This window comes from Eleginops maclovinus, chromosome 3 (genome assembly GCF_036324505.1).
Source record: "Eleginops maclovinus isolate JMC-PN-2008 ecotype Puerto Natales chromosome 3, JC_Emac_rtc_rv5, whole genome shotgun sequence".
In the NCBI taxonomy this organism is placed as follows: Eukaryota; Metazoa; Chordata; class Actinopteri; order Perciformes; family Eleginopidae; genus Eleginops; species Eleginops maclovinus.
This window is the reverse complement of record NC_086351.1, coordinates 21487084-21510860: the sequence shown is the minus strand read 5'-3', so window position 1 is coordinate 21510860 and position 23777 is coordinate 21487084. Positions and strand designations below refer to the sequence as shown.

The following is a 23777-nucleotide window of genomic DNA, read 5'->3' as shown; positions in this document are numbered from 1 at the left end:
TACTGTAAATGCAAACATTACTGCTAATTGTTCAGAAACAGCTGAATCTTATTCCCATGGATAAGTACTAATCAACGTGTTGTGCCCTGTCTGATTATGTTCTTGTGTCTGCCTGTTTGGTATTCTAGACCCATGTAGTGCATGTCAGAGACAGTGGTCTGTGTGTGAGGGCTGTGTGCGCCAGTTTCCATGACTGTTTCCTGACTCGACAAATGTACAAGTAGGTTGGTGTGTGGAATAATCGTACGCGCTCCTGTGGTTTAACTTGTTGGCACAGGAAGTTCATCTTCTCTGGACTTTCATAAATGTTCTTTTGTGAATGCCAAAAACAACAGTGCCAGGTGTGGATGGTGGACTACAGTTTAAGGTGGGGGTGTTGAAGGGGGTGTGGGGGACCACAACAGTGTCAGGGTTTAAATATGATGTGTTTGGATTACTGTCACTCTGCATGTACAGTGGGGCAAAAAAGTATTTAGTCAGCCACCAATTGTGCAAGTTCTCCCATTTAAAAAGATGAGAGAGGCCTGTAATTTTTATCATAGGTATACTTCAACTATGAGAGACAAAATGAGAAAAGAAAATCCAGGAAATCACATTGTAGGATTTTTAAAGAATTTATTTTCAAATTATTGTGGAAAATAAGTATTTGGTCAATAACAAAAGTTCATCTCAATACTTTGTTATATACCCTTTGTTGGCAATGACAGAGGTCACACGTTTTCTGTAAGTCTTCACAAGGTTTTCACACACTGTTGCTGGTATTTTGGCCCATTCCTCCATGCAGATCTCCTCTAAAGCAGTGATGTTTTGGGGCTGTCGCTGGGCAACACGGACTTTCAACTCCCTCCAAAGATTTTCTATGGGGTTGAGATCTGGAGACTGGCGAGGCCACTCCAGGACCTTGAAATGTTCCTTACGAAGCCACTCCTTCGTTGCCCTGGCTGCGTTTGGGATCATTGTCATGCTGAAAGACCCAGCCACGCTTCATCTTCAGTGCCCTTGCTGATGGAAGGAGGTTTTCACTCAAAATCTCACGATACATGGCCCCATTCATTCTTTCCTTTACACGGATCAGTCGTCCTGGTCCCTTTGCAGAAAAACAGCCCCAAAGCATGATGTTTCCACCCCCATGCTTCACAGTAGGTATGGTGTTCTTTGGATGCAACTCTGCATTCTTTCTCCTCCAAACACGACGAGTTGAGTTTTTACCAAAAAGTTCTATTCTGGTTTCATCTGACCATATGACATTCTCCCAATCCTCTTCTGGATCATCCAAATGCCCTCTAGCAAACTTCAGACGGGCCTGGACATGTACTGGCTTAAGCAGGGGGACACGTCTGGAACTGCAGGATTTAAGTCCCTGGCGGCGTAGTGTGTTACTGATGGTAGCCTCTGTTACTTTGGTCCCAGCTCTCTGCAGGTCATTCACTAGGTCCCCCCGTGTGGTTCTGGGATTTTTGCTCACCGTTCTTGTGATCATTTTGACCCCACGGGGTGAGATCTTGCGTGGAGCCCCAGATCGAGGGAGATTAGCAGTGGTCTTGTATGTCTTCCATTTTCTAATAATTGCTCCCACAGTTGATTTCTTCACACCAAGCTGCTTACCTATTGCAGATTCAGTTTTCCCAGCCTGGTGCAGGTCTACAATTTTGTCTCTGGTCTCCTTTGACAGCTCTTTGGTCTTGGCCATAGTGGAGTTTGGAGTATGACTGTTCGAGGTTGTGGACAGGTGTCTTTTATACTGATAACCAGTTCAAAAAGGTGCCATTAATACAGGTAACGAGTGGAGGACAGAGGAGCCTCTTAAAGAAGAAGTTCCAGGTCTGTGAGAGCCAGAAATCTTGCTTGTTTGTAGGTGACCAAATACTTATTTTACCGAGGAATTTACCAATTAATTCATTAAAAATCCTACAATGTGATTTCCTGGATGGTTTCCCCTATTCTGTCTCTCATAGTTGAAGTGTACCTATGATGAAAATTACAGGCATCTCTCATCTTTTTAAATGGGAAAACTTGCACAATTGGTGGGTGACTAAATACTTTTTTGCCCCACTGTATGTCTATGTTGCATGTATGTTTAAGGTTATGCTAATTTGAACTAAAACTGCACATAAAAAAACTCCATTTATGAGAAGTATTCAAATATAAAATCATGGAGACACATGGTTCTCGCTGGACAGAAAGGGGATGAAAACATTTAATTTTTAAAGCAACTAAAGATGGCAAACATGTTTTGGAGTAAAATGACCAATATTCACCCCTGATAGGCGTAGGCAAATAGGGTAAATGTACTTAACTCCGCACATATAGTTCAACACAGCAAATAGAGAGTTTATTAAACCTAAAGTAATGCATGTATCCATATCAAATCTATGAGGTCACATGGTTTTCATAATGAATCAACATAAACAGCTCAATTTCCTTATCAGTGTGTCCCTTGCCTGATTTCTATAGACATATATTAGGTACATGTTAAATTTAATCCAGTTTGACTCAAAGGAAAAGTAAGAAAATAAGAGACAAGCAAGTCTGACAAGATTAAAGTAAAGGAAATCTAATTAGATAAGAGAGGAAAAAAGAGAAACATAGCATTTCATTTCCTAGAAAGCCCTCCTGGTTTACCAAAAGCAAACAATTAAAACAGCAATAGAAATGACAAAACTAGGGATTTATAATCTTTTCTCCTTTTGAGATTTGTTGTATTTTTAACACACACTTACTGTAGCTGCAGTGTGATGTGTGAAGTTTAGCACAAACGCAGTAAACAAGCCTCTTTCTGCCTGAGCACAGCGCGCTGATAATCTGCTTGAGCATTATCTTATGTCACTTTTTGTGCATGCTTTGCCCTTCTAATGCCAGAGTTTTACCTTGTCAACACTCGGAGCTACGCTCACTGAATTTGAATGCAGTCGGGAAAGAAACTGACATCTGTGTCGGTTTGTAGTGCCGGTAGAGGAAATAAAAAGATAACAACAGCCTTCCTCTAAATCCAGCGGAATGGCAACTTTCCTCATTCAGCAGCACAGAGACTTTTGAGGAGATGCCATTGCTGCCTCATTGGTTTTTCACTCCCTCTGATTACTCCTCTCATCTTATGTAAATCCTCTTAAGTCACATGTTATTGTTTATTGCAACTGTGAAGGTTAGGTGTTCCTAAGCCCTGTGCGTGTGCTTATCTCGGCAGTGCACGCATCTTTGTCTCTCCAATGTGTCTTGTTTTCGTAATACACTAATGGATGAGAAAAGTTGTCTGGACTGATGCGCTGCAGACAACCAATCCACTGCAGGAAAATGCTAATCTCTCCCAGTGGCTAACAGCTCTTCATGAAAGAGAGGCAGTTGCATGCTCCGGGGATATCACAGTGTTATCAGAAGCCTGTTGAATTTGGGGATTTTTTTAAAATAGTGAATATAAACAGTTCACAAATATACAATTACCTTTTTGACCAGTCAGCTTCCATGCCTCTGGAGTGTTTATATTCAGGCATTGAACTGGTCACATGTTTCTGAATGATGACCAAGATGAACCCCAAGCAGAAGACCACAGGTAAAAATATGACAGTGTATTGCCTTTTCTAGACAGAGCCAATATGGATGTTTTTTTTATATAAAATGTTGATTTGTTTTAAACGTCTGCTGTAAAAGGTATAAAGAGTGATTCAGTGAAACAGAAAGACAAACTGTGCTAAACAAAAAAAGTTTTATTTAGCTGAGGGAACATCCATGTTTTTCATTCTTTCAAAGTGGGGGTTTGGGGTCTTTTTCAAGATTTGGGTATCTCTGGGCATGGCATGAAATAACTTTAAGAAAGCCAGAAGTTCAAACAAGTTATCAATTGGAGGGTCATTTTAGAGACTATGAAAAAAACATGGTCCCATAAAGTATGGCTAAAAGTTAAAAGTCAATTCATCTCAACTGCTAACCATGAGATGGCTCAATACCTTGGTTGAATTCAAATCTCACACAATGATTTAAGAAATTATGTTGCAGCTGTTTTAATCTTCCTCATTACACTGTTCATGTAGTGATGTGACGTGGGGTCAGTATTTACCCCTAGGTGTTGGATTGTCTCGTGTCCCGGCAAGAATTTCAGGCTTCTGTTGGCAATTCTCTGGAAAGAAGGAACAGATAAGAGGAGAACACTGTCCTCACCAGAACCAGAAGCTGCACTCTCTGTCGAAGGCCAATCTCAAGGGAGCCTCCTGATGTGAAAAGAATGGCATTAATCAATTTCCAATGTCAGAAAGAGATGCAAGCACCGCACAGGCAATCACAATCACACATACAAGACACCTGCCTCTCTGTCCTCTTTTGCTCCCCCATTAATTGTTGGGTTGCTTTGCAAGTTTTCCCTTATACACTGCGGGGATTTAGGACAGAAGGTATTAAGTGCTACACACACAGTAAAGGCCCCAGAGACCAGTTTGTTGTATTGGGCTATGTAAATAATATACATGTTTTGACAGTGGCTGCCAGAATCTGCTTCAAGACACTGGTACTAGCCTACCAAGCTGAGGGGATCAGAACCTTCCTATATCCAGGCCTTATTTACACCATACACACCATCACATGCTCTTCACTCGCCGGCAGCCAATCAGCTTGCTACTCCCTCACTGCGAGTGGGACTCAGGTACCCCTCTAAAACACTTGGTGGATTTGTGGGATGAGCTCCCCATTGACAATAGGAAAGCAAAAACTCTGCATATTTCCCCATCTGTTTCAATTGAATTTTGGCAATTCAATTATTGAAAATCTGATTTAGGCCTTGTAACAATTTCACCAGCACTTACAATAGCAGTACTTGCTTGAAGTGAATATATCTGCACTTTCCTTCTTGTTCAGAGTTTGAATCTTTCTGGTTTTTGCACTTAATAAACTATATTTGTACCCAACAACGCAAAATAGAAAAGGGGTTAAAAAGGTTGAAATGTTCCTTTATACAAAAAATAATAATATTAATTACTGATCAATTGATTGCATTAAAATAAAATATGAGAGCAGATTATTCAATAAAGAAAAAGGAAATTACAGCTGGTGCACTTTATTATTGCCTTGCCCCTGCCCATAAAACAGCTGCCAATGCACAGAGGTGATTTGACATGAGATCAGTGCAGGACCACTGCTAAAGATTTGCTCAACCAGGCCTTATTTTGCACCTGTGGATGGCAGGTTACTTAACTTCAGAACAGGTTAGTTTTCTCCATCAATGATCACTGGATAATTAGCTGGATTCTGGTTCTGTGAATCATTAAGAAGAGGGCAGATTCAAAACAACCCAACTCCCCTAAAACAGGGCGCTGTTACACAGAAGACAGTGTTACTTTGCAAGAGTTGAGTAATCGCGAATGGAGATCAGTGGACATCCCTGTCTCACATGAACTTTGGAGCTAAGGTCTGATCTGATCACTCACACGCACACGGCCGAGCTGCACTTCTGTTCAGTTTGCACACTTTAACATTTTATGTCTCTCGGTTTTAAAGGGATGGAAGAGCCCAGAGGGATCCTGATCAAAGGGGGCAAAGTCGTGAATGAAGACTGCTCCGTGATCAGCGACGTCTACATAGAAAATGGGAAAATTGTGGAAGTTGGACTGAACCTCCAGATCCCGGGGGGAGTGAGAGTCATCGATGCCACTGGGAAGCTGGTGATCCCGGGCGGCATCGACACGCACACACACATGGAGCTTGCGTTTATGGGCACCAAGGCTGTGGACGACTTCTACATCGGAACCAAGGTGAGGGGGATATCTTATTCACAATGCGCAAGGGAGAGAAGGAGGACCGGTTCGGAGGCATCAAGTTAGACCAAGACAAACAGAATGAGAACGGAAGTTAAACTAGCCTTCACATTAAGACACTGTAGACTACTTGGTTTATTTAATGTATCTCAATATTGATTCATTCATGCATATCAGTTCAAACTACCAGCAGTGGTAGAAGAAGGCTGCTCAGGTGCAAGCACGTAAAGGTTTTGTATCAAAATATGCTTAAGGTAACAACATTTCAAATATGGTGACTTTAATATTGCATTTGACAAGACAGGGCTAATTTGATTACTTTATTTACTATTGGGTAGTTAAAATTTTTTATAATTGCATACACCATAATTTATGTATTGATTATATTTTGTATTGAAAATGTGAACCTGCCAAGTAAGTGGAGTGATCAAATGGAGGGGTGTGAAAATTACAACTTTGAATATCAAAATAAAGTCGAGGAGGTACACAATTACATAAAATGGAAACACTGAGATTGCCTTATCGCCAGGGATATAGTTTAATGTAACATGATTTGTTGTGAATGTTTGTATTAGTCTGAATCTGCAAATCACCTAAATCTAATACAGTTTTCAAATAGAAAAAACCTTTGCAATACCAGTATTAAAGTGCCTTTTACACATTTGGAATTTACGCTATTTATTTTTAACAATATATATATACAGTTTTTAACAATTCGGTAACCTAATCAACTCTTTCAATACTTTTTTATGTTGAATTACTCTTTTTTCACCCTGGTGATCTTACTGAATTAAATGTTATAGTTGAAGTATAAAGTAACTCTAAATTGTACTGATAAGCAGGAGTATTTTCCACCATTGCAAGCTTCAATATCAGACTCTATATATGATTTCAAATTTAAATGTACAATGAACTTGGATATCTTAGAATTAGCATTGTATCAATTTGCTATCAATGGTAGTAAACACATATGACTCGGACCATTGCTCTGCTGGAGTAGACTTTATTTGCAGTATTGGTATCTGTGTTAAATTGTTATCATTTTAAAAAAGTTCCCTCAAAACAGATTCCTTATTTACTAAGCTGTATTTATCTTCGATTTGATGTGCAGTCTTGTATTTTATTTTGAAAGTTGCTACTAGAAGTGTATTTTAAACTTGTCTGACTTATTTTCAAGAGAAACAGGCTACACACACTTAATATGGAAGGTTTAGAAATATATTGTATATTTTTGACAAGAAACATATAGAGAAATATTCCTTCACTCTGGAGTTCCTCATGTTTTCCTTTTGAATGCTTAAGTGAATTTTTTTGGGGGCAAAGTTTATTTAAAGTACATAACAAAAGCACTATATCAACTAAATGTAGACTTTACATGCATCAGTCACTGCACTGCCAGATCAGCCTGCACACAGACAGTGTGTGTGTCTCAGGGCCACTGTATGTAAATGTTTAACTCACCTCTGTGGTAATGTGTGTGTTTCACCAGGCCGCTCTGGCAGGAGGGACCACAATGATCCTGGACTTTGTCATCCCCCAAAGGGGGAAGTCTCTCCTGGAGGCGTACGACTCCTGGAGACAGACTGCTGACCCCAAAGTGTGCTGCGACTACTCGCTGCATGTCGCTGTCACGTGGTGGAGTGACCAGGTGATGGAGCACATCAGTTTTCATAAATATAAAAAAATACAAAATAAATCCTGTGAAATAAGATAAGTTGTTACCATGAAACACTTCTAATAAAATATTCAATTAGTTGTCCAAAAAAAGAATATTATATTTCAGAAGAATGAGGGAAAAAATGAGTTAGAATATCAAAAGAAATAAGACATTTGTTTTAAATAATGACCTGCTTATCAAAATAATGATTTAATATCTCTAAATAGTGATGTAAAATCTGTAATTAGTGATTAAGTGTCTCAGAGTAATACCTACCTTTGCAACATAAAGATAAACTTTCTTTAAGAAATGTTGAAAGTTTGATAATTAGTTATAATTATAAGTTAATATTAAATTACAGTTATTTTTGAAATACCGTGTGAGTTCTTTTAGACAGTTATGTTCCATTTAAAAAAAACATTTTCTCTTTCTCTTGAGTGGCTTTTTTTCATCAAGTGTGGCAGAAATTGTCTGGCGTACTGAGAGGGTTACTGTATGTAAGCATCAATGATCCTCATAGCTATTCGTCTGTCTGTCCAAAACTATTTTTTTTCCAGGTCAAAAAAGAGATGCAGAAGGTGACCAAAGAGAGGGGAGTGAACTCCTTTAAGATGTTCATGGCCTATAAAAACGTGTTCATGCTGGAGGACTCAGAGCTGTACGCTGCCTTCTCCCAGTGTAAGGAGATCGGAGCTATAGCTCAGGTGCACGCTGAGAATGGAGACCTGATCGCAGAGGTTAGTATGAGATAACGTGAAAACAGGTTTATTATCTCGAGGGAATTAGTAGAATCTTATGGTAAGCAAGAGGTTGCCTAAACTGAAGAGCTGCTGTGTTTGTTTTTGCACATATGTGTTAGAATGTATGTGATTTTCAGTATTTAACCACTGACTTTCTGCCTAAGAATATCCTAGACCGTCTTATTTCCTTTCTAAGCTAATTAGTCCATAAACTAAATCAGTGTTTCACTGTATGTTACAGATGGTCCAAGGTCCATTGAGACTGTGTGTGTCAGCAATGCAACTAATGACAAATGTCATGACAACATTTCACCACTAGAGGGCATTAGAATGTCAAAGAAGTGAAACAGGCGTCTCTTGTGGTGGGGATCATGCAGTTTAAAATGAAAGGAGCAGTGCTCATTAAAATATATTTCTGTTAATGAGCCAGTTTAAACGTCAATTTTGAAATTATATAAGTGGCATGACAGGAAAGACACATTATACTGCATACATTGAATCAAGAACAGCAACACTACAAGCACATTTCATGATAACACAAACAAAGTGTGTTGTTGATTGAGTTGTTCTAAACTTGATTGTCTATTATTTAATTATTTCTTCACGTTTCTAAATTTACTATAAATGAATATGTGTCATAGTCTCTAGTAAGTGTTGGCAGACTGTTTGAAAAACAGTCTCTCTGAATGCAGTGGTCGTCCTCAGTATATTACCATCCCCTCTTGCTGACTAATTCTGTCACTAGGATATGTGTTAAAGGTGTATAGGCATGATTTTGTTCTCTGCTTACCCAACATGTTACATTTGGGGTCCTTTGGGCCCCCATCACATGGCTTAAAAAACATCTTGATACACTGGTCAGCTGTAAAGAAAATATCCAATGCAATGGATCTTGAAATTCTCTAAACATTCATTTGTTCCGAGAGTTACTATTATTCACCCAAACATTAGTATTGCCACTATGTAGAATAAAATACTCACACTCTACTTTTGTTGTATGTGAATAGCTTTTTGTCAAACAATATTCATAGCACATACAGTATGCCATTTAAAACAAGAACTATTCCCTGAATGTATTGCTTTATTGTCTTTTCCCTAATTTGCTACTCTCATCAAGTTTGTGAAGTGACGCCACTTTAATACCTTTAAAAAAATTGGGGTTTTCTAAATAAAAAGAATAATAATTATAAAATGTAATTTTGCTACAGTGTAGTTGCAGCAGTGTTCATGTGTTGTGTCTCCTTTGCATGGACACACACTGCTGTTGTTCTCCCCCCTCTCCTCTAACCTTTATGCTGTCTTGTTGTCCCCCTCCCCGCGGGGCCTCTGCAGGGTGCTAAGAAGATGCTGTCTCTGGGCATCACGGGGCCAGAAGGCCACGAGCTGTGTCGGCCGGAGGAGGTGGAGGCCGAGGCCACCCAGAGAGCCATCACCATTGCACACGCTGTCAACTGCCCGCTGTACGTGGTGCATGTGATGAGCAAATCTGCCGCCAAGGTGGTGTCCAATGCCCGCAGAGAGGGTGAGTGTGGGCTGCCTCCCCCTGCTGTTGAGAGAGGGCAGAGAGGATGGCCCAACACAGCCCTGTAACAGTCAGAACCATGGTCATTTTTAGTGTTACACTTCTTTGTATTTAATTTTTCCTTAAAAAAACATGTGTGGTATGTTACTATGATAGGTATATGATGCATATAATCATACTGATAATGCTTTAAGATCATCATTTGTTTATCATTCCTTATTTATGCTGGTTACTCACTGTGATGGACCACAGATCATAGTGTGTTATACTTACCATTCCTTTAATTATGATAAATAGAATATTTTGATGTATTATAATGGTATTATGAGTCACAAGTGTTCATTGTTTAATAATGGAAAAGTGAAAAAATGACATTAAATATAACATTTCTTTTGTAAATTAGATTTTTACTTTACTTAAAGCAAAACATGAGGAGTTACAGAAAGTCATTTCCCATTCAAATGTATTATTACATGTATGTTAATCCATTATAATATAAACAATGATATTACTTTCTTTCTGCAGGGCGTGTTGTGTTCGGGGAGCCCATTGCAGCTGGACTGGGCACTGACGGCACTCACTGCTGGCACAAGGACTGGGGCCATGCTGCAGGCTTTGTCATGGGGCCCCCGCTCAGACCTGACCCCAGCACCCCGGGGTACCTCATGGACCTGCTGGCCAAGTAGGTCCAGCTGAAAGTTTAACCATCAATAATATCCTTTAAAGATTATTGTGTGTTGGAGCTTTTTATTTCTGTATATTTATTCATTAATGTCAGTTTCTGTTCTGTCATTCACCCAAACATGTATTAATCCTTCAAATTATGCTAGTGATGATCTCAGTGTGACGGGGACGGACAACTGCACCTTCTCTGTGTGCCAGAAGGCTTTGGGCAAAGATGACTTCACCAAGATCCCAAACGGAGTGAACGGGGTGGAGGACCGGATGTCCGTCATCTGGGAGAAGGGAGTGGTAAGTCATAATGACCGGACATGGCTCAGCGCTGACACTTACATAGCAGAGGTGTGAGTGCCATGACATGCCATCAGCAGCTGCTATGCAGGAAATATGGAAACCCTGAGAGGTAAAGAAAAAAACAAGGTGATTTAAAAAAAAGTATTTATGACTAAAGAACAGGTGGACAAAAGTGCTTTGCGAGGAGGATTTTTCTAAGTTCCTTAAAAGTTTTTTTTTTTATCATTGCATCAAATAGGGACAAAAGGTTTAGCCAGGTTCATTGATTTGAAATGTACACGGGGGGAAATATGTACACTGTGTCTGGAGATGTTATACCTGTTTTGAACCTGGGGTAGTGATGTCACTTCAGCATCTTGTGATCTTTACAGAACTGATGCTGACACCTGTTTTCACATCTAAAAGAAAAAAGAAATGTAAAAAAATAAGGTAGCACTTTTCCCCCCACCTGTCTTAGAAAACACACATGATCAGAATTATTGTTTCTCTTCTTACCTGCGTTGGCTGCCGTACTAATGACACCATACCAGCAATTTTCAAATGAGGGTCCTATTTGCATGTGTATTACGTAAGCCTGACACATCTTACTGTTAGTCAAGGCTTATTACTCCTCGAGTAGGAAGGCCAAATGTTTTGAAGAATATGGGCACAGTATTGTTTAAAATATAAGGTCTGCATGTTCCCATAAACAGTTTTTTAATGTTTCTTGTGGGCCACTAGGGGTCAAGCTTTTTTAAAATTTATTTTAAGTTAAGGGAATTTTCCTTTTTTAAAGTCTGTGGCAACTCGGCTGCAGCCTAGCCCAGACTCACTCTTAATCTGACCATGCCTGCTGTATAGGGGCCCCTTCACCTGTATCATTTTGTAAAGTATGTCATGGGTCCATGATATGCTGACACAACAGTGAGCAGGGGTTTATTGTAAAATGTTTGATTCCTAGTGACCATGAATATACCTTTTAATGCTAGGTTAAGAGTGTTTATTTTTTTAATTTGTTGACATTAATTATTTGCAGTAATTATTGCACTCTTTTTATTTTAATAGGAGTGAAATGTAAGTTTATAGTATAAAGTATGATCCTTTTTCTACGGTAGAAACAGAACAGGCAATAAACTCTGGGAGCTGCAGATCGCTTCAGAAAGCAGGCGTTGCATTTTCTCAAGAGAAGACGATGTTTCAGCCGGGCTGCCCCAAGGCCACTGTGAAGATTAACAACACTCCACAGTGCTTACAAATCACAAATTAGATGATATTTTGGCAGAAATTAGTTGCTTGCTGCTGCAGTTAAGCGCTGACCTTTTGCCTGCTAATTCTGTATTTTGTATACTGTGGCCCCCTTTCTCAAACCGACGTGTGTTCCCTCCATCAGCACAGCGGCAAAATGGACGAGAATCGATTTGTAGCTGTCACCAGCAGCAACGCAGCGAAAATCTTCAACTTCTACCCGCAGAAAGGCCGTATCGCCAAGAACTCGGATGCTGACGTGGTTGTTTGGGACCCTAAGATGAAGAGGTGAGGGGCTGACTCAAGTTAATCTGTAGTATGGTAGAAAGTGTTTAAAATGAAGCAGGAAAAGTTAAAGTTAGAGGCCCTATTATGCTTTTTTCTGGGTTTACCCTTTCCTGTAGGGTGTTATGTGGTCTGTAAAGGCTAACCCCATCCCCAAAACGCCTCGATTGAACCCCTTTGTTTACTTCCGTTACATATTGTCATCACTATGCAAACAGAGCAATGCATTCACTTTGACATCATTATGTTACACTTTTACTGGCTAGTGCATTGTACGTCAAAGGCTAAGTGGCGGGACAACTCTGAGTGGTTGACTAATCACAAGAGAGTCAGCCAGCTAACCAATCAGAGCAGACTGGGCTCTGGTTTCAGACAGAGGGTGAAAAGAGGTGCTGCAGCACAGGCAGTATGAGAAAAATAAAGAGCTTTTTGAACATTAAAGTATGGAGACATGACACAGGAGAGGCACAAGATATAAATATGAACCAGATAATGAGCACAACAGCATAACAGGTCCCCTTTAAATACTAAATACAAGCATTGGGTTAAAAAAGATAAGATTTCTAAAGTTTAGCTGTATAGCGTGCTAGCTTTATATACCGGCATTAAAAGCAAAGTGATGCATCTTTCATCTTGTGCCACCTCAACACAGTAACCTTCTACATAAGCTAATCGTGCTCTATCCAGATGGCAGAGGATGTCATCACGTATCTACATCTGCAAATTAAAGCATAACATCATTTACATATGAATCAGTCATTAGTCACTAAAAATAAATGTTGTATTCGTTACCATTTTTGGTCATTATTTTTAGGAAGCAAACCACAGCATCAGTGGGATAATGCAGATGGATGATTTTGAGGATCTTAAAGATGACGAATATTTTATGTGGGAGTTAAACCAATTCCCTTAGTAGCATTAAGGTTATTTTCAACAACCAGCTCAGAATATCACAAGGCTTTATATAAACACTGATCATGTGATTGTTTTTTTTGTTATTATTCTAGCAAAGTCCCATATATGGAACTGAGGACAGTATGCACATGAGCAGAGGACAGTTTGCGTTCCAGTAGATTGTAGCACATTAAGTCTTATGTAACCCAGAATGCACTGCTCTGTTTGCTGCAGAATCTGGACTGGGCCCCTCAGGGAAGCCATTGAAAAGAACACATTTCATTCTGCTCAATTTTCTGTAAATCAAGTCACCTGTAACACCGGAAAAGTGTTTCAAAATCATTTTTTTTAGTGCTCAGATGTTCCCTGATTGTTTCTCTGTTTGTGTGTGTGTTCTGTATTTACCCCGTATGCATGTCTGCTGATGTTATACTGCCTTTCAAGCATGAGAGCGCCTCATGTTTCATTGCCGCAGTCGTGAATTCATCTGTGAAATTTAACGTAATTAATCGCCCCTCAGCGCAAGTGTCGCTCCATAACATCCGGTACCAGGGGCCATGCACAGTTGCATAACCAGAAACGCCTAGGAAGTTCACTCAATGTGTCTCGTAATTGGGTATGCTGGAATAATGAGGACACATCTTGTTTTTGTCAGTGCACACTAGGCAAGGTTTCTGGCTTTACACATCAACAGGAAATGTGAATGGGGGGAAAGCGCGCTCACTTGAAGTGTCTGAGTCAGAGTTATTTCTCTGCTGATGCAGTCTTTTCACTCAGATGTGATTTGTTTGTTAGACATCATCAATCTTCGCTGTGCAAAGCATTTTATTATTTTATTATGAAGGGATGTAATTGGCTCTCCCTCTTAGAGAGCTACTATGATTACAGTTACCAAGTGCATACAGTGATGAAAGTACTGTAGGTAGGTTCCGTACCTTATGAAGTACTGTTATATTAACCCTTATGCAGTACCTCACTGAGACAGGATAAGATAAGAATAAAAAAAGAGTGTTTTAGCCGTAACATGGACAAGGGTGAAACACAGGATAGGACAGATATGAATTCACACAAGAATAAAATAGAGACATGTAAAAAATGTATAATGTGTAAGTGAGTTATATGAAAGGTTTTTACATATGCACAGATATGGATGAATATGGATACAGTATGTTAAATGTATACGTATTAACATGTTCATTTGAGTCCAAGTAGGAACATTATGTTGCAAGACCTAAGTACATGCAGTGCAGGTTGTAAAGTCACTCAGGATTTTTGGCTTTTTAATTTAAAAAAGCTGTGTTAATGCATGGAATATGTTTTGGTAATGATGTGAGGGGTTCCTCATAGTGATAATCACAGATAAATATCAGCTAACTCTGCAGCTGAAGAGAGTGTTTTTGTGTCTCTCAGCTATTTGTTTTGGTTATATAGTAGACAATGGTATAGTTGTTTTTCACTCTTAAAAACTGATGGCTTTGTTTTCAGCGGGAGCAGGAAGCTGTTCAAAGCGGGATAGCTTTTAAATCAAGCTGTATGCTACCTACAAAGGCACAAAGAAAAACAAATCAACTTCCACATCACATCTAGCAGCTGTAATGCAAATCAAGAGTTGATCAAGACCAAACTACTTTTAGAAAATGTGAATATTTCACACATTTCCTACAGTATATCACCTTTAAAGATGTTTTATGAAAGTGTTATGTTTATGGCTTTTTCTTTGCTGTATTTTCAGGCTATTGTAGTTTATCAAGGTAGTGCCTATTTCATTACCTTACTGGATTGATATTGTGTCACAGTTTATTCTCATACAATGTATCTCAAAGCTAATTATATGTCTTGTATGTGACAACTTTAAGTGCAACAGTAACTTGTCAATATAGCTGTCAGATATGTGTTGTGAGGTGTCAGGTGCAGTTGATTAGAATACATAAATATGTAGTGCAATTTACACTCACATGGCTACTTGTGGTTGCAGAGAGATGGTAGCAGTAGCATAGTGCTGTATAATATTGGACATAAATCTTGAATAAAGCCATTCCTGCCATAGATACATTCACCTTGAGTGCTTTCAGATGAATCATTTCAATCATTTAAATAATTTCTTCCAATCAAATATTTTGCAGCCATGCTATATATTTGTTTAGGTGCCTGTCTTGCATCTCTTTAATCAAAACTCATTCATCTTCAACATCCCTCTTCTTTACAGCAAATAGAGCATCACATGAGCCAAAGTTATAAATATTACATTGGCTTGTTGCCGCAAAGTAAGTGAGCTGCAGTAACTCGATGCTGTGTATAAGTACATCTTGGCCTGATTCAATCAGTATCAGATTAGAACACAATGCATTACACAATATGTTTCTGTTTTTTTGAGCCTGGCAGTTAGAAAGCATGCAAGTTTGAAGATTTGTTTCATTACAATGTATTTGTATCTTTGTGTTTGCAGGAAGATATCAGCCAAAACCCACCACCAGGCTGTAGACTACAACATCTTCGAGGGCATGGAGTGCCACGGCGTCACTGTCATCACCATCTCCAGAGGCAAAGTCGTGTATGAGGACGGGCAGCTGAAAGTGTCACCAGGGTCCGGCAGATTCATCCCCAGAAAACCTTTCTCTGAGTTTGTTTACAAAAGAATCAAGCAAAGGGACCAGGTCGGTCAAGTTTAACACTGTATTCATGTATTCAAGTATAAAACAACACTCCAGTTAGCAAAATGTGTAAGTCTGAGCTAACTTAATTACGAATCTACAAAGAACTCTCACCGACTGTACATTTCCCCAGGGCATTTGTGCACCTTTTAGCTCATTGTTTTGCTTTTACAGCCATCTCAATAGCAGGCAGCTGTTTTGAGTGAAATAACCCTTAAAATCCCACTGTTTACTGTCTGTGTTCATAAGTTGTTTCTGTTGCACAAACGTGTCCCCAAAAATCCTTTAATGCTGGTATACATCTGTCCAGGAAAAAATCAGGCACATAACACCCTGCGAAACCTATAACTTGACAATTTTCCAAATTATACACAATATAAACATGTTTATGTTGGCTTTGGATCAGGGATTAGATCATTGGATTAGACCAGTCTAGTAACCATCTTGAATACATTGCATTGCAAGAGTCCTTGCAAAGCAGTGACAGAGTGCAGGGAAGTCTAAACAGGAAGCTAAGTAATGGATTAAGGACTGAAACATTTAAAAATAGCTCAAATCTAGCACTTATAGGACAAATGTAAACAATATACTAAACAAACCTAAACATTGACAGTATAATTGTAAGAACAATTATTGTATCAGTGTTAAATAATGTCAAGTTAATGTTTAATTTACATAAATATATTCTATGTATTTATTTCCTTTTATTTTACTTTGGAAAAGAGTCAGGCTAGCTGTGATGCTGTTTGTCAGCTAGGCTTAGCTAACTGCATGCTAGCAGTAGGCCTATCATCATATTACACTGAACATGACATAAACCTTCCCATTTTACTTTCATTTCTCTAAATGTTTAAGGCAATAGTGAATGAGTCATTGAAGCAGTGATGATTTCCACATAGCCCACTCTAAAAATGGCTAGAGTTGTATTTCCTCTTGTTTATAAAGTTAGCATCATGCGGTATATGAAGCATAGCGCAAGCAGAGGGGCTGCTTATGTGTAAAGCACCTTTGATAGGTCTGAAATTCCAATATATTTTTTAATTTAAGCATCCAGATCCAGATAAAGTTTTCACCAAAGGTCAATTGAACTTTCTTTCTGTATGCAGGTGGGGACGCCTACAGCTGTGATCAGAGAGCCGTATAAAGGGGAAGTCATTTCTCTGTGAACAACAGGCCGACACCATGAAAGGCAGAGTCTGCAGTACAATCCTGAATATACCAAAGTCAAAACTACATTATGCTGCCTCATTAATTTAACCTGCTCTGAGATTTCTACACTTTTAATGGAAACAAGACATTACTGCATGTCATACATGCATTTTTCAGCCATTGACATAGAATTTGTAACAGTCCTACTGTTGTTGATGTCCACTCTGATCATCACTTGGGTCATTTTCTCTTGGCAGATATTATATTTGCTATCATTTTTCAGCTGTGAGGTTAAGGCTGTGCTCAGTACACAGGTGCTGCTGGGAAGGGTTGCTCTCACATACATTATGCAATAAAGTTACTCACTGTTAGCAATGAAATATATAATTGATGCATAATATCATGGCTAAAAACACTGCTGTGATAGAAAAGAGGATCCTTCATCACTTTTTAATCCTGTGCAATAAAATAATTTTTAAAAATCTGACTGTTTTTGTGAATGAATCACGTTTTTTTCCCCTTATTTCCCCAATGTTCCTTTTCTCTGATAACAGGACTGATGATTCTCAGCCAAAAGCATCCATGCCTTTGATGAAATATTAATTAAATGCAGTGGCATGTGTTAAAGTATAAAGATTTACTTTGTTGACCCAGATTGGAATTGTATTTGCATATTCAGCAGGATGGCACATTATCATCTGTGCTCCATCTATGCCCATGTATGGACTGTATTCATTCTTTCCCATGGTTTTAAAAAAAAATGTCTGTGGCTGTCACCGGGCGTCATACGGCGGTCTCCTATTGGGCTGGCATGCTGGCGTGGTATTATGCCACAGGGCCCGTTGAGACATAATGTGAGCTTATCAGGTTGCCACACGGGTCAGTGGCGGCGCGTGAGTCACAGAAGGCTTACTCATCCCTGAGCCGCACCACTTCCTTCCTCTTGTCTCTGACAGTGGAAGGACTGCGGTGGTGTGGGAATGTACAATCCAGACTGAGTTTGTCTGAAAACGCTCCCCACTGGATACTATTAGATAACACAACTGCTGAACGTCTACACATCTCCTACAGACTGAAACCCACCTGATTCAACTGCACCCTGGCCATTATACCTCAAACACACACAACATGTTAAAGACCTTAAAAGATGTAGGTCAATTGAAACCACAATAGTTTGGCGTATTTTAAGCAAATGTTCCTGGTCCCTTGAATGAAGGCGTCAGCTAATTTAAATGAAAGATCATTTTTTTACAGTAAAAAACAAAGATGAGAATTAAGAATTGTAATAAAGTAAAGTAATGATTGACCTTAAATATATTGATAATTAATCACATAATTTGACTTACAAACTAAAATGGCACAAAGACTTTTGCAAGGCCTTTTCCAAACGTGAAAATGAATGCATGCATCAACCCCATTATTTCAATTCTGCTTCTAAATGTATTTGGTTCTTCCTTGGACCATGCTACTTGCTTTTCACCAAATTTCAGGCAAATCCGAGCCTGTAGTTATTTTACTAATCCTGCAGTCAAACAAACAAACCAAATCAAATGCATTTTACTTTTTACTCTATAGAAGAAACAGTTTGATTCAAAATACATGTTTGCAGCAGAGTTGGAAAAGAACATAAAGATAAACTTTAGTAGGTATTTGTCTTAGGTTTTTGTATACTTACATATATATATATATATATATATATATATATATATATATAAAAGAACATAATTGTATATTTTTACATTACCTCATCTGCTCAACAAGAGGTTAAGGTTGGGGTCCTAAATGTGGAAAATCTCAGAGTTGAAACATTATTAGCCAAGCACTCTGCGCTGTGAAGGCAGTGATGAGGAGGTCACATGTACAGACTAGGTACTACACTGTTTGATGTTTTTATATAATTTAATGTAATTAACCAAACACACATGCAAAACGAAATTACTGTTTGTGATCCAAACCCTAATTATACCTTAGTGATTATATTTTGCATATAAACTACCATCCTCTAAAAGAATAGAATAAAATGTTGAAATGTCTTTTGGAAAGCAACGGGGCCATGTGTTCAGGCCCCCTCCAAAGAGAAGTAAGCCCTATCTCAGCATCTTTTTAAAAAATTCTTTGATTGTTGTATTAAAACATGAGTAAAAGTAAGACACAACAGTAGCACAAGGTTTAAAGAGAGTAGAACTTTTTATCACCTGCGACATGTAAATGAACAGCGACAGGGCATAAAGAGGACAGTGGCTCACTGCACATGTAGGGTACATCTGTCTTACGTTATGTAAGAACATATCGCTGCTCTCTGCAGTGCCTCACACACAGAGGTAGAATAAAGAAGCTTGCCTCTGAGTTTTAGGTCATAAGAGAATGGTGTTCTATCTTAGACATATACTGCAGAGTCCTTATAATAACACTGCTATCATTATAAATCCATATTTGAAGCACAAACTAAAAATGGAATATACAAGTTATTGATTTAAATGCCTCCAACCAGCCAACAACTTTTACGGATGAATATGTGATTCATGTTTTTGTGAGACATGACTTGAGAAACACATGATATAATGTTGTCTTATGGATATTGTTCGTGGTCAACTCGTCGTCATTCATCCACCTAGTTACATAATGAATATGATGCAATCTGTTATACAACAATAAAAGGACATTTCTGTTTGATGATCAATTATTTGAATTATACCCTTCTGATTTATGGTTCCGTTGATTTGCTGTAAACCATTCTCCATGGTAACCATTATTGTTGATTGCCAGACTGGCAGGTTATGTATTATGATGTAACTCAATGTAGTGCTTGCTGATACGAGTAATGCAGTATAGAAACAAGTATAGAGTATCACATATTTATTATATATTATTTAAATATTCGATGGGATACAATCAAAAGTATTTAAAAAAATACATTTAGGAAACTTTTACAAATACAAATCAATCCAACACACGCACAAACTAAAGTAGTCACACATTTCAATCACACATTTCTATAATCCATATAGTGTAGTGCAGCGTGCAAATCTTGATACACAATGGGGATTTTTTTGTAAATAAGGTGTCTTAAAATAGAAAATGTGGTTTATGTTCATGGGTCATTCCAGCATTTGAGTGATTGCATGAAGTATGAGTTACCAGTTATTCTTAATGTTGTATAGACTCTATTCAACCCAAGCATGTACAACCAGAATACACACTGAGCTATTAAAAGCTTAAATAATCAGATTGGTCAGATTGGTCTTGTGCCAAGTCAATTTAGTTAAGCTAGGTTGAGTTCATTTGTCAGTTCATTTGATTCTAACTTGTCATTTGCTGTTGTTTTGCTCCTGTCAAAATTCATTGCAATACAAAACTTTAGAACGCTGTACTGTACCTACTGTACAGCGTTATAATAAAAGTATAGATCGGATTGTGAACGAAAGCTCAGTGCTCTTAGTAAATGCATACATTACTTTTTTGGAGAGTTTGGAAAAAAACTTTAAAATAATTACAACGGCCGAAGAGGTCTGCTTTTTGAGTCAATGGCAAATAAGAAAGCATCATCAGCATAAAAATGGACTTTACAATGGTCAGTTTGATGATAAATATAATTTATGTATAAATAACACTTGATTTGAAACAATCTAAAATAAATGATGACTAACCAGAAAGATCTGATTTAGCTTATTTAACTGAATATTTAAATCATCATTATCAAAAGCCCTGAACAGATCTTCAACAGTGCAACATGAAGTTGTGTTTGCAGCTAAATGAAGCTCAGCGCAAGTTCAAGCAGGAAGACTGGGTATACATTAATTCACTGCCAGCTGCATATAATCAGCTCATCATGGGCGTTCTCTTTTACATTTCACTTCAATCTCCAGCAGCCAGTCATCGTGCTGCTTTCATACTTTGAAATGGTTCTCTTCTCTCCTGCAGTCAGCTGTGATTTTAGGAGTCTATGCTGCTGCCCGTCTCCACCGCATCTACCTCCTGTAATCACATGGTGCCAGGAGAGCTAATCCAAAGACATCACCTCATCATACTTTACATCCTCTTCTTCCCATCTCCTCATCAAATCCAGATCTTCAACATCACCACCAGGTCTAGACCCCAGGGGGTTTCTCCTATTATACTCACAGCTTCATTTCCCCATTAAAAGATATGATATCAGGATCACCAAAGACTATTAACATTTCTATCATATGGCGCATGTGTCAATAAATGTTCTTTAAACAAAAAATTAAATTTCTCCTGATTAAAATGACATTAGAAAGGCACTCTGAGAGTTGTGCAAATGAAGAGGAGGAAGTTTTGCCAGAGGTACAAGTGGAACTAAAAAGTGATGGTGTGGTAACAGAATCTCTGACTCACAGAAACCGATGTTCAAAGTTGTCCTCATCAGGAGATTTTTTTACATTTTCCTATTCATAGAATAAAAAGGTCCATCTTTACTTCCTACGCGATAGTTTGCAGATGTTCTTTGGGCCTGAAGAGCAGTGGGCACCAGAACTGTGGCTGAAAAGAGAATAAAACATGCATTATACACAGAGATAGATGATTACTTTTCAAATGTGGTCTGAATTGTTTTTATTGCTTAAGAAAAAAATCTGGAAATTTTCGTCCGTGTTCTAGTGAGTGATGTTTTTATTCTGATCATTATTATAATGGATAATGTGCACCTATACCACATGTTCTGAATACCAACAACATTCATTATATCATCCTGACCAAAAAGGCGTTTTACCTACCAAAACATCATTATTACAACCTGTTTACTCTTTACATTGTCAACTTTTTCCTCCACTCTCTTGGCCTCTCTGGGCTTCTGTACATAATGATAAAAGTAAAGCTTACCTTTAGATACAGTGATGTATTGCCAAAGTTGTTTTTCTCCTTCCTGTTTTTTAATCTCTTCTTCAGGATTTTGGAATGCAGATACTCCACCCTCATCTCCGCAGCGTTGCTGAAGAATCGCTCACACACCATGATCCTGATCTGTGAAGCTTTGGAAGCGATCAGCGCCATCAGGAGCAGGAGGAGCAAAATGGCCGCCAGAGGAACGATAGAGTTATAGAGCAGCAGCTTGGGTTTAGGGAGGCACGTCCTTTCAAACAGGGTCACAGAGTAAGAAAAGTCTTCTTGATGGTTTTCCTCGCCAAGTTGTATACCTACTAAAGTTGCAATCCCCTGAAATGATACATAAGTACATGATTGTGAGTGCCGCAAAATAGAAGGTATTTAAAGGGGCCCTATAATGCTCTTTGGGGTTTTCCTTTTCCTATAGTGTTTTATATAGGTTTTTGTGGATGTAAATGGTCTGCAGAGGCTAAAATCCCCGTGTTTCTCTCCCCCCTGCCTGAAACACCTCCATTGGACTCCATTGTTTACTTCTGGGAAATGATGACATCACTACGTAATACTCAAGCTTCTATTGGCTAGCGCTCAAACATATTTACGTGATACATGTAGGCTAAGGTGTGGGATATCTCTCAGATGTTGATCAATCACAACAAAGTCGGCCAGCTAACCAATCAGAGCAGACTGGGCTCTGGTTTCAGACAGAGGGTGAAAAGAGGTGCAGCAGCACATGCAGTATGAGAAAAATAAAGAGCTTTTTGAACATTAAAGAATGGATACATGTCCCAGTACAGGCACAAATAGCACCTGACATTAGCAGAATATTATTTCCCCTTAACAAACATACTCACTTTGAAGCTCACTATCAGCGGGATATGGAACGGCTCCAGCTCGGATAGCTTTTTTGTTACAATGTTGACAAAGAGGTACAATAAGGCATCTACGGTTATAAATATGACCCAAACTGCAAGATGGGAAGCGACCGGAACGCCAAACTTCAGCATGGCTTTCCCCTCTCTGGTGGTGGGACGGCCCGAGGGGAGTGTGGTGTACAGCTTCTCTTCCTCCGGGGTGAGGGGGAGCACGTGGGGCTTCCCTTCCGACTTCTGCTTCTCGTCAAAAGCGACAAACCTCCGGCTCACGAACCTGTTTTGGTATTTCATGTCATTGCGGTATTTTTTTATGTGCACGGCTATAAACATCATGAGCACGAGGAAGCTGAGGGCGGGGAACATCTTCTCGCTGACAGAGGAGACTGTGTTCATAAGGGACTGCATATATTTCACTGTGGCGTTCAGCTTCTGCTCCGCCTCACCAAGCTTCATCTGGAAATGTTCTGATTCCAACCTGGGAGTAACCTTGAGTTGGGGGTCAAGGTTTAAAACTCCTAAGTCTGTTACTCCTTTTAGCATGTTTCCTATCCACTTGAGCATCTTCACATATTTGCTAAATGGGGCAATAACGGCTGCTTTCTTAGCCTGCAGGTTGCAGATCATACTCCGAACCAGACCGTTGGTGTTCTCCAAGGTGTTGCGAATGTTTTTAAGTAGCACTAAACTGGTGCCGGCGGTCAGGAGCAGGTTTCGACTCTTCTTCATAAAAATAAATATCACAAATAGAGTCCCTAAGCATCGCACTCTCTTTGATAGGTAGAGGGCAACTGTCAGGAGGGTCCCGAAGCAGCAAGAGATCCCTCCAGCCACGGCTAGATCATAGTTGAGCGTTAGAAGGAGGTAGAGGAGGAGCAGCAAGCTGAGCAGGAGGCTGGAGACGCTACAGGTGAAGAGCAAGAGGAGCGTTCTTTGCAAGCCATCCCTTTCACCGGTTGTGAAAACATCCAAAGCCAGATAACCGATCTCCTCGAGGCTCTGTTTCCATGAGACTAGCATCCTTAACTGAGTTTGAATGCAAAAATGGATGCAAATCTCAAATGTCCTGTCGAGCTATATTCTCAGGCATGTAATCTGCAGTCTCCTTAAATACGGCTAAAACAGGAAGTCTTCGGCCCCCTCTACCCTCAGTCATATGTCATTATCCAGTCATCCCTATTTTTTTAACCAAAAGCAGAAGCAAACAGAAAGCTCATACAAGACCTAATTG

General features: G+C 39.1%; 2 protein-coding genes across 3 annotated transcripts; one reads left to right on the top strand and one right to left on the bottom strand.

Moving 5' to 3' along the window:
- The first annotated feature begins 5175 nt into the window (after positions 1 to 5175).
- Positions 5176 to 17290, top strand: dpys (dihydropyrimidinase). Of its 2 annotated transcripts, XM_063878546.1 has the most exons (10): positions 5176 to 5392; positions 5482 to 5735; positions 7228 to 7386; positions 7953 to 8132; positions 9468 to 9657; positions 10183 to 10339; positions 10488 to 10629; positions 12002 to 12144; positions 15482 to 15689; positions 16793 to 17290. In XM_063878546.1, exons 2-10 carry the CDS (start codon positions 5484 to 5486, stop codon positions 16850 to 16852), a joined length of 1491 nt encoding a protein of 496 aa, XP_063734616.1. In that variant the 5' UTR covers positions 5176 to 5392; positions 5482 to 5483; the 3' UTR covers positions 16853 to 17290. The 2 variants fall into 2 exon arrangements, with proteins under 2 accessions (XP_063734616.1, XP_063734615.1); XM_063878545.1 differs by lacking the exon at positions 5176 to 5392 and having other exon boundaries at positions 5399 to 5735.
- A 2433-nt stretch (positions 17291 to 19723) lies between these two features.
- Positions 19724 to 23566, bottom strand: LOC134862043 (dendritic cell-specific transmembrane protein). The gene is made up of 3 exons (XM_063879704.1): positions 22529 to 23566; positions 21675 to 22007; positions 19724 to 21335 (listed from the first exon to the last, which is right to left on the bottom strand). The coding sequence occupies exons 1-3, from the start codon at positions 23564 to 23566 to the stop codon at positions 21276 to 21278; spliced, it is 1431 nt and encodes a 476-aa protein (XP_063735774.1). The 3' UTR covers positions 19724 to 21275.
- Positions 23567 to 23777: the final 211 nt, after the last annotated feature.